This window comes from Pan troglodytes, chromosome 9 (assembly GCF_028858775.2).
Source record: "Pan troglodytes isolate AG18354 chromosome 9, NHGRI_mPanTro3-v2.0_pri, whole genome shotgun sequence".
NCBI lineage: Eukaryota > Metazoa > Chordata > Mammalia > Primates > Hominidae > Pan > Pan troglodytes.
The window spans coordinates 74243052-74256895 of NC_072407.2; the positions used below are offsets into that span (position 1 = coordinate 74243052).

The 13844-nt window shown below is 43.4% G+C and overlaps 1 protein-coding gene across 3 annotated transcripts; it reads left to right on the forward strand.

Annotated features, from left to right (window-relative positions):
• Positions 1–7254: 7254 nt before the first annotated feature.
• Positions 7255–12427, forward strand: FOLR2 (folate receptor beta). Of its 3 annotated transcripts, none has more exons than XM_003313254.5 (5): positions 7255–7398; positions 9034–9207; positions 11354–11542; positions 11660–11795; positions 11954–12427. In XM_003313254.5, exons 1-5 carry the CDS (start codon positions 7372–7374, stop codon positions 12244–12246), a joined length of 819 nt encoding a protein of 272 aa, XP_003313302.2. In that variant the 5' UTR covers positions 7255–7371; the 3' UTR covers positions 12247–12427. The 3 variants fall into 3 exon arrangements, with proteins under 3 accessions (XP_003313302.2, XP_024203097.1, XP_009421983.1); XM_024347329.2 differs by having other exon boundaries at positions 7255–7392; XM_009423708.5 differs by lacking the exon at positions 7255–7398 and adding an exon at positions 7673–7896.
• Positions 12428–13844: the final 1417 nt, after the last annotated feature.

Consider the following 13844-nt stretch of genomic DNA (forward strand, 5'->3'; position numbering starts at 1 on the left):
CAACACAGAGAGTCAAGGAAAATGAAGAAATAGAGGAATATGTTCTAAATAGAAGAACAAGATGAATATCCAGAAACTGACCTGAGTGAAGTGGAGATATGTGATTTACCTGAGAGAGAATTCAAAATAATGATCATGGAGATGCTTACTGAGGTCAGGGGAGCAATGTAAGAACAAACTGACAATTTCAATAAAGAGATAAGAAGTATTTAAAAAGTACCGAATAGAAATAATAGAGCTGAAGAATACTGTAACTGAAATTAAAAATTCAATAGAGGGGTTCAATAGTAAACTAGATCAAGTAGGAAAAAAAATAGTGAATTTGAAGACAGGTTACTGGAAATTACAAAATCTGAGGACTAAAAAGGAAAAAATAATAAAAAAAGAGTGAGGATAATTTAAGAGACTTATGGAACACCATGAAGCATAACGACATAGACATTATCAGTATATCAAAAGGAGAAAACAAAGAGAAAGGGCTAGAAAACATATTCAAAGAAATAATGGCAGAAAACTCCCCAAACCTGGGGAAAAAAATAGAAATCCAGATCCACGAAGCCCAAAGGACATCAAATAAGATTAATCCGAAGAGACCCACACCGAGACACATCATAATCAAACTGTCAAAAGTTAAAGACAAAGAGAGAGTTTTGAAAGCAGCAAGGGAAAAGTGAAACATTACATGGAAGGAAACCCATAAGATTATCAGTGGGTTTTCAGCAGAAACCTTGCAAACCAGAAAGAAGTAGAATAATATATTCAAAATCCTTATAGGAAAAATAAATTTTAACCAAGTACAATACCAAGGAACCCTGTCTTCCAAAAAGGGAGAATGATAAAGACTTCCTCAGACTAACAAAAGCTGAGAGAATGTATCACCACTAGATCTGCCTTATGAGAAATGCTAAAGGGACTTATTTAAGCCGAAAGAAGAGGATGTTAATTAGTAACATGAAAATATATGAAAGTGTGAAACTCACTGGTAAAAGTAAGTACATTGTCAGGCCCGATGTGGTGGCTCACACCTGTAATCCCAGCACTTTAGGAGGCCGAGGCAGGTGGATCACCTGAGGTCAGGAGTTTGAGACCAGCCTGGCAAACATGGTGAAACCCTGCTTCTACTAAAAATACAAAAATTAGCTGGGCACATGCCTGTAATCCCAGCTATTTGGAGGGCTGAGGCAGGAAAATCACTTGAACCCTGAAGGCAGAGGTTGCAGTGAGCTGAGATCATGCCACTGCACTCCAGCCTGGGCAACACAGCAAGACTCTGTCTCACACACACAAAAAAGTATGTTGTCAAATTCAAAATATTTAAATGCTATAATGGCAGTAGGTACATCAATTTTATATCTCTAGTAAAAAAGGTTGAAAGATCCCAGCTACTTGGGAGGCTGAGGCAGGAGAATTGCTTGAACCCAGGAGGTGGAGGTTGCAGTGAGCCGAGATCGCACCACTGCACACAAGCTTGGGCCACAAGAGGGAAACTCCGTCTCAAAAAAAAAAAAAAAAAAAAAAAAAGTTGAAAGAAAAACTAGTAAAAATGAGTAAAGCTACAGTACTTTGTTAAGAATACAAATTATTTTACTTTAGAGAGCTGAGGCAGGAGGATCACTTGAGCTCAGGAGTTTGAGACCAGCCTGGGCAACATAGTGAGACCTTGTCTCTACTACACAGGTGTAGTCTGTACCTGTATAGGTAATGTAATGATATTGACAAGGGAAGTTAAGACAAAAATTGTTAAGAGACAAAGGAAGTCATTTAAAAATGATAAAAGGGTCAATCCATCAAGAAGACATAGCAAATATAAATATAAATGCAACTACCAACAGAGTCCCAAAACACATGAAGCAAAAAATAACAGAATTGAGGAGAGAAATACTTTATTCAACAATAACAGTTGGAGATTTCCATATCCCGCTACCAGTAGTATTTAGAAAAACTAGGCAGTAGAGAACTTGAACAACACTATCAACCAACTAGACCTATCAGATATCTACAGAACACTCCAACCAAACAACAGCAGAATATATACTCTTCTCAAGTACACATGGAACACCATATTTTGGGCCATTAAAAAAGGTACCAATAAATTAAAAATAATTGAAATAGAAGAAAATATCTTCCCTGATCACAATGGAATGACATTAAAAAATAAGATAAGAACATTCAGGAAATTTACAAATATGTATAAATTAAATATACTCGTAAATCACAAGGGAAATTAGAAAATGCTTTAAGATGAATGAAATGAAAACACAAAATACCAAAACCTAAGGGAGGTAGCTAAAGCAGTGCTTGGAGAGAAATTTAGATTTGTAAATGTCAATATGAAAAAGAAGAATAACTTAAATCAATAAGCTAACCTACTACCTTAAAAAAAAAACAGAGAAAGGGCCAGGTGCGGTGGCTCATGCCTATAATCTCAGCACTTTGGGAGACCGAGGCGGGCAGATCACTTGTGCTCAGGAGTTCGAGACCGGCCTGGGCAGCATGGCGAAACACCGTCTCTACAAAAAATACAAAAATTAGCCAGGCGTGGTGGCGTGTGCCTGTAGTCCCAGCTACTCGAGAGCCTGAGGTAAGAGAATCACTTGAGCCTGGGAGGCAGAGGTTGCAGTGAGCCGAGATGGCAACACTGCACTCCAACCTGGGTGACAGAGTGAGACCCTGTCTCAAAACAAAACAAAACAGAAAAAGATGAGCAAAATAAACTAGGAAAAAGAAGGAAATAGTAAAGATTAGAGCAAAAATAAATGGAATAGAGGATAGAAAAACACCAAAAATCAACAAAATCAAGTTAGTTCTTTAAAAAATCAACAAAACGGATGAGCTTTATCTAGATTGATCAAGAAAAAAGGAGAGAAGAATCAAATCAATAAAATCAGGAATGACAAAGGGAAGATCAGTACTGACCTCACAGAAATATAAAGGATTATAAGGGAATAGTATAAACAATTGTATGCAACATATTAGGTAACACCGATAAAACGAACAAATTCCTATAAAGTCACAAACTACCAAAGAGAACACAAGAAGTAAAGAATACAAATAGACCTGTGACAAGTAAAGAGGTTGAGTTAGTAATTTTAAAATTTCCCACAAAGAAAATTTCAGGCCCAGATGGCCTCAGTGGTGGTTTCTACAAAATGTTATTTATTTATTTATTTATTTTACAGACAAGGTCTCGCTCTGTCACCCAGGCTGGAGTGCAGTGGCATGATCACAGCTTCCTGCAGCCTCAACCTCTTGGGCTCAAGCAATCCTCTCACCTCAGCCTCCCAAGTAACTGGGATTACAGGTGCATGCCACCATGCCTGGCTAATTTTTTTTCTTCTTAGTAGAGACAAGATTTCACTATGTTTCCCAGGCTCGTATCGAACTCCTGAGCTCAAGTGATCCTCCCACCTCTGCCTCTCAGTGCTGGGAGGACAGCCATGAACTACCGCGCCTGGCTCAAATGTTTAAAGAACAATTCATACCAATCCTTTACAAACTCTTTCAAAAAATAAAAGGAGGAAATATTTCTCAACTCATTCTGTAAGTTGTATTATATGAGCCAGTATTACCTTGTTATAAAATCGGACAAAGATATCACAAGAAAAGAAAACACAGATCAATATTCCTTACGAATTAAGACATAAATCTGCTTAACCAAATACTAGCAAACTGAATCCAGCAACAGGTCAAAAGTATATACTATTACTAAGCAGGATTTATCCCAGGAATGGAAGTTGGCTTACCATCCAAAAATCAATTGATGTTCACCGTATTATTAGAATAAAGGACAAAAACCACATGATCATCTCAATTAGTGAAGAAAACCTTGTTTGACAAAATTCAATATCCTTTCATGATTAAACAAACGCTGAACAAACTAGAAATAGAAGGGAACTCCACCCAAAACCCAATGAAGAGCATCTCTGAAAAAACACATAACATCATATTCAATGGTGAAAGGCTTTCAACCTAAGATCAGGAATAAGAAAAGGATATGTACTCTCACCATGTCTATTTAAATTGTACTGAAGGTTGTAGTTAGTGCTATTATTCAAGAAAAAAGAAATAAAAGGTATCCAAATTGGAAAGCAAGACGTGAAACTATTTTTATTCATAGATGATATGATATTGTATACAGAAAATTCTAAGGAATCCATAAAAACAATATCATTACCACTAAATGAGTTCAACAAGTTTCAGGATACCAGATCAAAATACAAAAATCAATTGTATTTCTATACACTAGCAGTGAACAAATATGAAAATGAATTTAAGAATATGATTCCTAATCCCAGCACTTTGGGAGGCCAAGGCAGGCAGATCACGAGGTCAGGAGATCGAGACCATCCTGGCTAACACGGTGAAACGCCGTCTCTACTAAAAATACAAAAAATTAGCTGGGTGTGGTGGTGCGCGCCTGTAGTCCCAGCTACTCGGGAGGCTGAGGCAGGAGAATGGCGTGAACCTGGGAGGTGGAGGTTGCAATGAGCCAAGATCATGCCACTGCACTCCAGCCTGGGGGACAGAGCATGAGACTCTGTCTCAAAAAAAAAGAAAAAGAATATGATTCCATTCATAATAGCATCAAAAAGAATAAAATATGTAGGAATAAGTTTAACAAAAGTAAAAGTTACAAGTAAAAGACTTGTAACTATAAAACATTGTTGAAAGACATTAAAAACCTAAATACATAGAAACAAATCTCGTGTTCATCAGTCAGAATACTTAATATTGTTAACATTGCAATACTCTCCCAAACTGATCTACAGATTCAACTCAAGACCTGTCAAAATCCCAGCAGTCTTTTTTGTAGAAATTGACAACCTGATTCTAAAATTCATATGGACATGAAAGAGATCCAGAATAGCCAAAGCAATCTTGAAAAAGAAAAAAATTGGAGAAATAACACTTTTCACTTTCACAACTTACTACAAATCTACAATAATCAAGACAGCATGGTAGTGGCACAAGGAGAGACATATACATCAGTGGAATCGAACTGGGAGTCCAGGTTTTTGACAAGGGTATTAAAACATGGGGAAAAGAATAGTCTTCAACAAATGGTGCTGGGACACAACTGGATATTCATATGCGAAAAAAAAGTTGGACCTTTATCTTACAGCTTTACACAGGTGTAATACACTTGTATAAATACATCTTTATACAATATTAAAAACAACTCAAAATAGATCCATGACCTAAATAAACATAAAAGCAAAAATGATGAAAGTCTTTGAAGAAAACCTAGGCAAAGAGTTTCATGACATTGAATTAGGCAATGAGTTATTGAATATGAGACCAATAGCACAGGAAACAAAAGTAAAAATAGGTAACTGGACTACATCAAAATTAAAAACTTCTGTCCATCAAAGGACAATCAACAGGCAACATACAGAATGGGAGAAAATATTTGCAAATCATATACCTGATAAAGAGTGAATTCAGAATACGTAAAAGAATACTACAACTCAACAAAAAGAAAACTCAATTTTAAAAATAGGCAAATGACTTGAATAGACATTTCTCCAAAGAAGATATACAAATGGCTAACGAGCATGGAAAAAGATGCTCATTATCACTAATTATTAGAGAAATGTACATCAAAGTCACAATGAGATATCGCCTCACACTCAACATGATGGCTACTATAAACCCAAAACTCCCAAAACAGGAAATAAGTGTTGATGAGGATGTGGAGGAATTGGAACCTTTGTGCACTGCTGATGGAAATGTAAAATGGTGTGGCCACTACAGAAAACAGTGTGGCAGTTCTTCAAAAATTAAATATAGACTTACCATATAATCCTGCAATTTCACTTCTGGATATATACCAAAAAGAATTGAAAGAAAGGTCTTAAAGATATATTTATATGCCCATTTTCATAGCAGTATTCTTCATGATAGCCAAAAGTGGAAGCAACCCAAATGTCCATTGATAGATGAATAAATAAAGAAAATGTGGTACATACATACAATGAAATATTACCCAGCCTTAAAAAGGAATGAAATTCTGATACACCTTACAACATGGACAAATCTTGGGGACATTACGAAAAGCCAGTCACGAAAAGACAAATATTGCATGATTCCACTTAGACAAGGAACTTACAGTACAGTAGCCCAAATCACAGAGACGGAAAATAGAATGGTGGTTGGCGGGGGCTAGGGAAAGTGAAAATGGGGAATCGTTTAATGGATATGGAGTCTCAGTTTTGCAGGATGAAAAGTTTCCAAGATTGATTGCAAACAGTATGACTATATTTGACACTGCTGAACTGTACCGTTAGAAATGGTTAAGATGGCACATTGTATGTCACGTGTGTTTTTACCACAATTTTAAAAAGGCCATCAAAAAGTGCTTAATTATGTTTTCAGAAATGCCAGATGGTAATATATTGCTGTTTAACAGATTTGAGACAATTTTAAGTTTTCTGTGACCCTTGACTTCTATACCTCAACTTCTTTTTTTTTTTTTTTTTGAGATGAAGTCTCGCTCTGTCGCCCAGGCTGGAGTGTAGTGGTGCGATCTCAGCTCACTGCAACCTCCGCCTCTCGGGTTCAAACAATTCTTGTGCCTCAGCCTCCCAAGTAGCTGGGATTACAGTGCATGCACAGCACCACACCCCACTAACTTTTGTATTTTTAGTAGAGACAGGGTTTTACCATGTTGTGCAGGGTAGTCTCGAACTTCTGACCTCAGTGATCTGTCTGCCTCAGCCTCCCAAAGTGCTAGGATTACTGACGTGAGCCACCATGCCCAGCCTATACCTCAACTTCTACCTATGTCCACCTGGCTGCCCATAAACTAACCCAATAGCTGTCACTTAAGCCTACTCAGTATGTGCCAGGCTTTTCCCTATACAATTGTGAACAATTTTCTAGTGAGCAAACTGAAGCTCAGTAAGGTCCAGTGACTTTTCCCAAGGTTGTGCAAGAGATGGAGCTCTCATTGGGTCCCATTGGCCTGACCCTAAAGCCTGGGTTCTTTTCCACCAGACCTAATCTCCATCGAGCTGGCCTTATCCTAAGAACCACTTGGGGTATCTATAAAATCCAGATGCCCCCTGGTGATGAGCAATTCTCTAGATTTTGAAGAAAGTTGAATGTGTGGATGCTGGAATGAGTAAATTAACAAGTAAGGAGATGAATGCAAACAGGAATGACTAAATGGACAGACTCAGGGAGCCTTGAAGAGGGTGGGGTCTGGAAGGGAAGGAAGAGAGGAAGGAGAATAGCTAAGTAGGGAGATTTCACTCAGTGCTTACCAGAGCGCGTTGTCTACCCTGTACTGAAGACAGAGGCTGTGGGGACAGCCTAGGGGCCTGGATCTATTGCCTACTTAGAGAGAGGCCAACTCAGACACAGCCGTGTATGCTCCCAGCAGCAACGGAGGTTCAGGCAAGATGCCCGAAGGAGGGAAGGGTGACAAGGGCAGTGGGGAGACTTGGAGAGTTTGTGCAGAGGGGAGGAACACACCTTTCTTTCTGTATTGTATTGTATTGTATTGTATTTTTTGAGACAGAGTCTCGCTCTGTCACCCAGGCTGGAGTGCAGTGGCACGATCTTGGCTCACTGCAACCTCTGCCTCCTGGGTTCAAGTGATTCTCCTGCCTCAGCCTCCTGAGTAGCTGGGATTACAGGTGCCCACCACCTCGCCTGGCTAATTTTTGTGTTTTTAGTAGAGACGGGGTTTCATCATGTTGGTCAGGCTGGTCTCGAACTCTTGACCTCGGGATCCACCCACCTCGGCCTCCCAAAGTGCTGGGATTACAGACGTGAGCCACTGTGCCCGGCCACATCTTTCTTTAGAAAGATCATGCTGGCTCCTGTGAGGAAGGCAACTTGAAGGGGAAGAAATTGGAAGAGGGAAGACTTGACACTAAACACAGAGCCATGGTCAGTAAGTTTTTGGAGGGACCTTTACCAGAGAGGGAAAGGAAGCAATATCCATTATCCACTCTCTAGTGACAGAGCCCAAAGGAACAGCTCTGTAATGGCTGGGGGTGGGGGCAAGGGCAGCAATGAACAGAGGAGGCGAGGGCTGCTCCTGTTGTTGAGTGCCTTCCAGGACACTAAGTGCTGGTCTGGCTGCTCCAACATGAGAAACTTTCATGTTGTCTCTCAGATCTAAGGGTCTCTCTGCATTTTTAAAAAAATTATTTTGAATTTTTTAAACTTCTGTTGTTTTTCAGGTGGTTTTGGTTACATAGATAAGTTCTTTAGTGGTGATTTCTGAATTTTAGTGCACCAGTTACCGGAGCAGTGTACACTGTACTCAGTATATAGTCTTTTATTCCTCACCCCCTCCTCACCTTGCCCCACCCCCAGTCTATATCATTCTCATCTGCATTTGTTTTTTGAGAGGTAGGGTGAGGTCTGCTGCATTAGCCCAGAGACAGCTGAGGAGGCTGGAAAGGAAAATGGCTTTCAGAGAATAGGGAAGGAAAAAATCTGAGGAAGCAAAACTACTTAAAAAACACTGCTCTTTCCATTTCCGTATCATTTAACCAAACACCATCCTGTGGGTTCTGTCACTTGATCCTCGTGCTGATCTGAGAACTCGGCAGAGCTGGGTCACCGCCTTCCCCAAGGCTAACCTGGTTTCTAAGCTGGCACAAGACCCCAGGTGATCCAGCATCTAACCACAGAGCCCTTGCTGGACAGAGGGTGAAGACATTATGTGTCCCTGGCTCTGTTCAGGGAAGCAGGGCATAGACCTGAAGAATTTAACTACTTGTCATAGATAAAGCCTAGAGAAAAGGTGAGGGCGCAAAGTATCTCCTCCAAATTGGGAAGACTCCCCCAGGGCTCACTCACTAACGCCAGTTCTCCTGAGCCTTTAAAGCCTGGGGGTGAGGGAGCCCTCCTGGTCAACCCTCTCTACCCTAGCCTCAGGGAGCTTCAGGGCCCCAGCATTGAAGGAACAGGGTCTGACCTCATTTGCCACCGTAGGGATGGGGAGACTGAGGCAGGAGGTGAATGGGCTCCCAGCCTGGAGCCCTTTCCCCTCAGGACTTGGTTTCCCTACCCTAGCTCCGCCTGCAGGGACAGAAAGACATGGCCTGGAAATGGATGCCACTTCTGCTGCTTCTGGTCTGGGTAGCCACCATGTGCAGTGCTCAGGACAGGACTGATCTCCTCAATGTCTGTATGGATGCCAAGCACCACAAGACAAAGCCAGGTCCTGAGGACAAGCTGCATGACCAAGTATGGCTGGAGTGTGCCTCTGCTAAGGAGGGGGCTTGTTCTAACAGGGAGGAGAAAGTCAGGATGGTGGGAGAGGGATTGAGGGGTCAGATACCTCCACATCCTGAATTTTTCCTGTGGGAGAAGATGAAGGTGGAGTAGGAAGAGTGGCTGAGGTGATTTTAGGGGGGCCCTCCCCAGAGGTGGATACCATGTTGACAATGATATTGAGTCGTCATTCGATGGGCACCTGTCAGTTGTCATGTGTTTTTTGTACAAAATTTCATATTCCCAGGGGTTCTTGGATGTAGGTAGATGATATTCTCCACATTACACAAGTAAGTGAAAATGACGCTCACAGAAGCACATGGGCCCACACAGGAGCTGGACATGAATGGCCCCTGTGGAGGGGTAGGAACAGGAGTGGGTTAGGCTCCTCCTTTGGTGGGCGACAGACTAGGGAGGCGCTGGCTTTTCCCACTCTCACTAAGTGCCATTTCCATGGAGTGCCAAGGGAGAAGAGGAGGAGGCCCTTCTGGCTGTAATTTGAGGCACAGGGGCTGGACATTCACACAGTCTATATACATGTATGCCAGGGGATTGCAGCCTTATTAGACTCAATGTCTCCCTTTTACGACAGATTTTTTTTTAGATTCTCTTTTCTATCCTGCAATGAAATTCAAAGAACCTATTTGTATGCATAATTTTTGCAAATATCAACATAATGCTCTGTAATATAAAGGAGAAACACACAGAAAGTAACTTGTAATAAAATAATATATATTTCAATATGTCAGTTCTCTGGTATGACTACATTAGAAGGCATTAGGAAATAGCACATGCTTGCTTTTGTCATAAAATCATTATAAGTGGGGAGCTACAAATGAAGATTGATACAGGTATATTCTATTGGTGACTTAAACACTATAAGATACTATAATATAAGCAATGTTGCTGTTGATGTCATACTTTTCTAAAATAGTGAATAATTCTAGTAGAATAAACCACATAGTACAGCCTTCTATTTCATGGTATTTGCAGTCCTGGAAAACCCAGTCTAGATTAAAATCTTGTGAAAACGTGATGTGCCTATATGTAAGATAGAGATAGATTTAAAAAGTAGGGCTTTTGCTTACTTTTTTTTTTTTTTTTTTTTTTTTTTTTGAGAAGGAGTCTCACTCTGTTGCCCAGGCTGGAGTGCAATGGTGTGATCTCAGCTCACGGCAACCTCCGCCTCCGGGGTTCTGGTGATTCTCCTGCCTCAGCCTCCCAAGTAGCTGGGGCACCCGCCACCATGCCTGGCTAATTTTTTTGTATTTTTACCAGAGACGAGGTTTCACCATGTTGGCCAGGGTGGTCTCAAACTCCTGACCTCAGGTGATAGACCTGCCTCGGCCTCCCGAAGTGCTGGGGTTACAGCTACGAGCCACCACGCCCAGCCTGGCTTTTGCTTACTTTTTCCAGCAAATATTTTCATGGGCCTACTATGTGTCTGGCACTGGCCTAGCCACTGGGGACACAGATCTTACTACATGCCAAGAAGAATAAATATATTCAAACTCCATTACTCCATGGCTCGCTCCCTCTCTTCCTTTGCTCAAAATGTCACCAATGTGGCATTTCCTAACCTATTTAAAATTTCAGCAATTCCACATTACCATTTCCTGCTCATATCATTTAACTTTTCCCATATCATTTATCATATCCTGACATACCATATATATATATTTTTTAAGTTTCTTACTGTCTGTCTCCTCTGACCAGAATGAAAATTCCATGAATACATATTTCTGTCTGTTTTGTTCTCTTCTGTATTCCCAGCATCTATAACCATGACTGGCATAAAGTAGGTGCTCAATAATTTTTAAATGAGTAAGTGAAAGGACTTTTTATGAAGTGTTACATACCTCATAAATGATAACTATTATTCCCAAGACAGGGTTTCCCCGGGCTCCCACAGTCCCCTGATCACACGGTTGTAATTGTGTTTCCTCCAAGAAAGGGGTTCCTGGAGGCCTAGGAGAGAGGGACCATCATCTGGGAACCTGAGTGTTCTCAGGACAACCTGCCTAGGGCAGAGGAGTAAGAACCAAATGGGGGAGAGACACGAGGTGGCAGGAGGAGGAGGGTATGGGGAGGCACTTAGTCCTGTGTCTTCCCCATCCAGTGCAGTCCCTGGAAGAAGAATGCCTGCTGCACGGCCAGCACCAGCCAGGAGCTGCACAAGGACACCTCCCGCCTGTACAACTTTAACTGGGACCACTGCGGCAAGATGGAGCCCGCCTGCAAGCGCCACTTCATCCAGGACACCTGTCTCTACGAGTGCTCACCCAACCTGGGGCCCTGGATCCAGCAGGTAGGGTGTCTCCCCCCCGCCCACCCCAGCAGACTGCCATCCCCCTCAGTCGCTTCAAGGCGATGGCTGCCAGCATCCCTGGCTGAGAGGAGCCCTGCCTCCCCACCTCCCACCCAGGTGAATCAGAGCTGGCGCAAAGAACGCTTCCTGGATGTGCCCTTATGCAAAGAGGACTGTCAGCGCTGGTGGGAGGATTGTCACACCTCCCACACGTGCAAGAGCAACTGGCACAGAGGATGGGACTGGACCTCAGGTGAGGGTGATTGAGTTGGGGTTAGGAAAAAGGAGATTGAGGTAGGGTTTGGAAAATCCTCAAGGATTTGGGGTGGGGTGAAGATTTCTGGGGGTGGCCAGAAATGAGCTTTGGGCCCAGGGGCTGAAAGTCTGTGTCCACCATGCCTCTCCCTGCAGGAGTTAACAAGTGCCCAGCCGGGGCTCTCTGCCGCACCTTTGAGTCCTACTTCCCCACTCCAGCTGCCCTTTGTGAAGGCCTCTGGAGTCACTCATACAAGGTCAGCAACTACAGCCGAGGGAGCGGCCGCTGCATCCAGATGTGGTTTGACTCAGCCCAGGGCAACCCCAACGAGGAAGTGGCGAGGTTCTATGCTGCAGCCATGCATGTGAATGCTGGTGAGATGCTTCATGGGATTGGGGGTCTCCTGCTCAGTCTGGCCCTGATGCTGCAACTCTGGCTCCTTGGCTGAGTTCAGTCCTCCCAGACTACCTGCCCTCAGCTTGGATAACCAGGCTGGGCTCAGCTCAGCTCCCACAAATGACAGCCCCTTAAGCATGCTTCTATTAGTCACCTAACCCTCTGTCACCCAGTCTGTTGCTGCTCCATGGTGGGGCCAAGAGTCACTTCTAATAAACAGACTGATACATCCATGTCTGTGGAATTCTTTTGGTTGTGAGTTTGTGGGTGGGTGGGAGACAGATTCTACGGCTTCTGGATTCCTTCAAATTAGAGCAACTAGACCTGTGTTTGAATCCCAGCTCTGCTACTTTGTGAAAATGAAACAGTTGCTTCACTGCTCTAAACCTTTGTTTCCTTCTGGATAAAAAGATAATAGTCCTGCCCTCAGGCTTGTGAAATATACAGGAGCTGTTGCCTAGAAAGCCCGTGAGCCCAGTGTCTGCACATTAATAGTCTTCAGGGATCCTGTTGCTCCTGTTGCCCCAAGTGGGAGCCAGGTCCTGAGCTTATTTGTCTCGGTCCCCAAACAGCCTCCTGGTCCTCCAGCCCTTGTCTGCCTGGCTCTGTGCTCGGCTCTGTAACAGGAAAGCTGGGAATGGGAGTCCAGGAAAGGATTCAGATTGCCAGTGGGATGAAAAAAATTCACAGTGGGATGAAAAAAACGTGATGCACATTGAAGGAGCAGAGTTGGGGCCTGGGACTCTCAGAGGAAAAACAGAGCCAATTGGAGAGGGCAGTGTAGGGGGTTTCTGGAGTGGAATACTCAAGAGCCTGGAACTGGTTCAGCGCTTTGGTGTCCTGGAGGTGTGGCTGGAAGAGTTAGAAACCCTTAAGGGCTTCCCGGGGTCAGGAGCCTCTGGCACCTTTGTCTCCTCCTGGGATTGGTAGATATGCCTATCTTGAGGGGGTTGCTCTGTCTTTGCAAAGCCCTCAAGGGCTTCCCGGGGTCAGGAGCCTCTGGCACCTTTGTCTCCTCCTGGGATTGGTAGATATGCCTATCTTGAGGGGGTTGCTCTGTCTTTGCAAAGCCCTCGGGAGCTGGGCCTAAGTTATCTCTGGGTCTCCCAACACCCCTTTCCCTTTGGATAAGTCTTTGTTTGCACACTCCTACTACAACTGTCCCCAGAGAGGCCCAGGTAAGTCTCTGAGAACACCCTGCAGGTAGGTGGCCCAGCTAGGACTAGAACCCAGGTGTGCAGACTCCCAGTCCAGGTCTCTCCCCCACTACCAAGGATTCCCCTCACATCAGGCTCATCTTTTCTTATACTAAAAGGTGGCTGATGAGGAAGGTGGCACAGATTGTAGGATGAGTTATTGGGTTCTGGAGGCACTGTTGGGTGGGTGGGTGGATCTCTTAGTTATTATATTTATCTAGTGTGGAAGGCACCACAGAGCCCCTTCCACGTCCCAGGCTCTGCTCCAGCTGGGTTAAGTCAATGCATATTTGAAATAGAGGAAGGAGCTCGAGGGACTGACCCGGGCTCCGTCAACAGGTTCAACGTAGCAAAGTGAAAGTTCTCTCCCAGGTTAAAGGGATTCTCCCACGGCGGCCCGGGAGATGGTGGCGGCGGGCGCCCGGCTGGAGGCCTGCGCCTTTAAGGAGCCAGG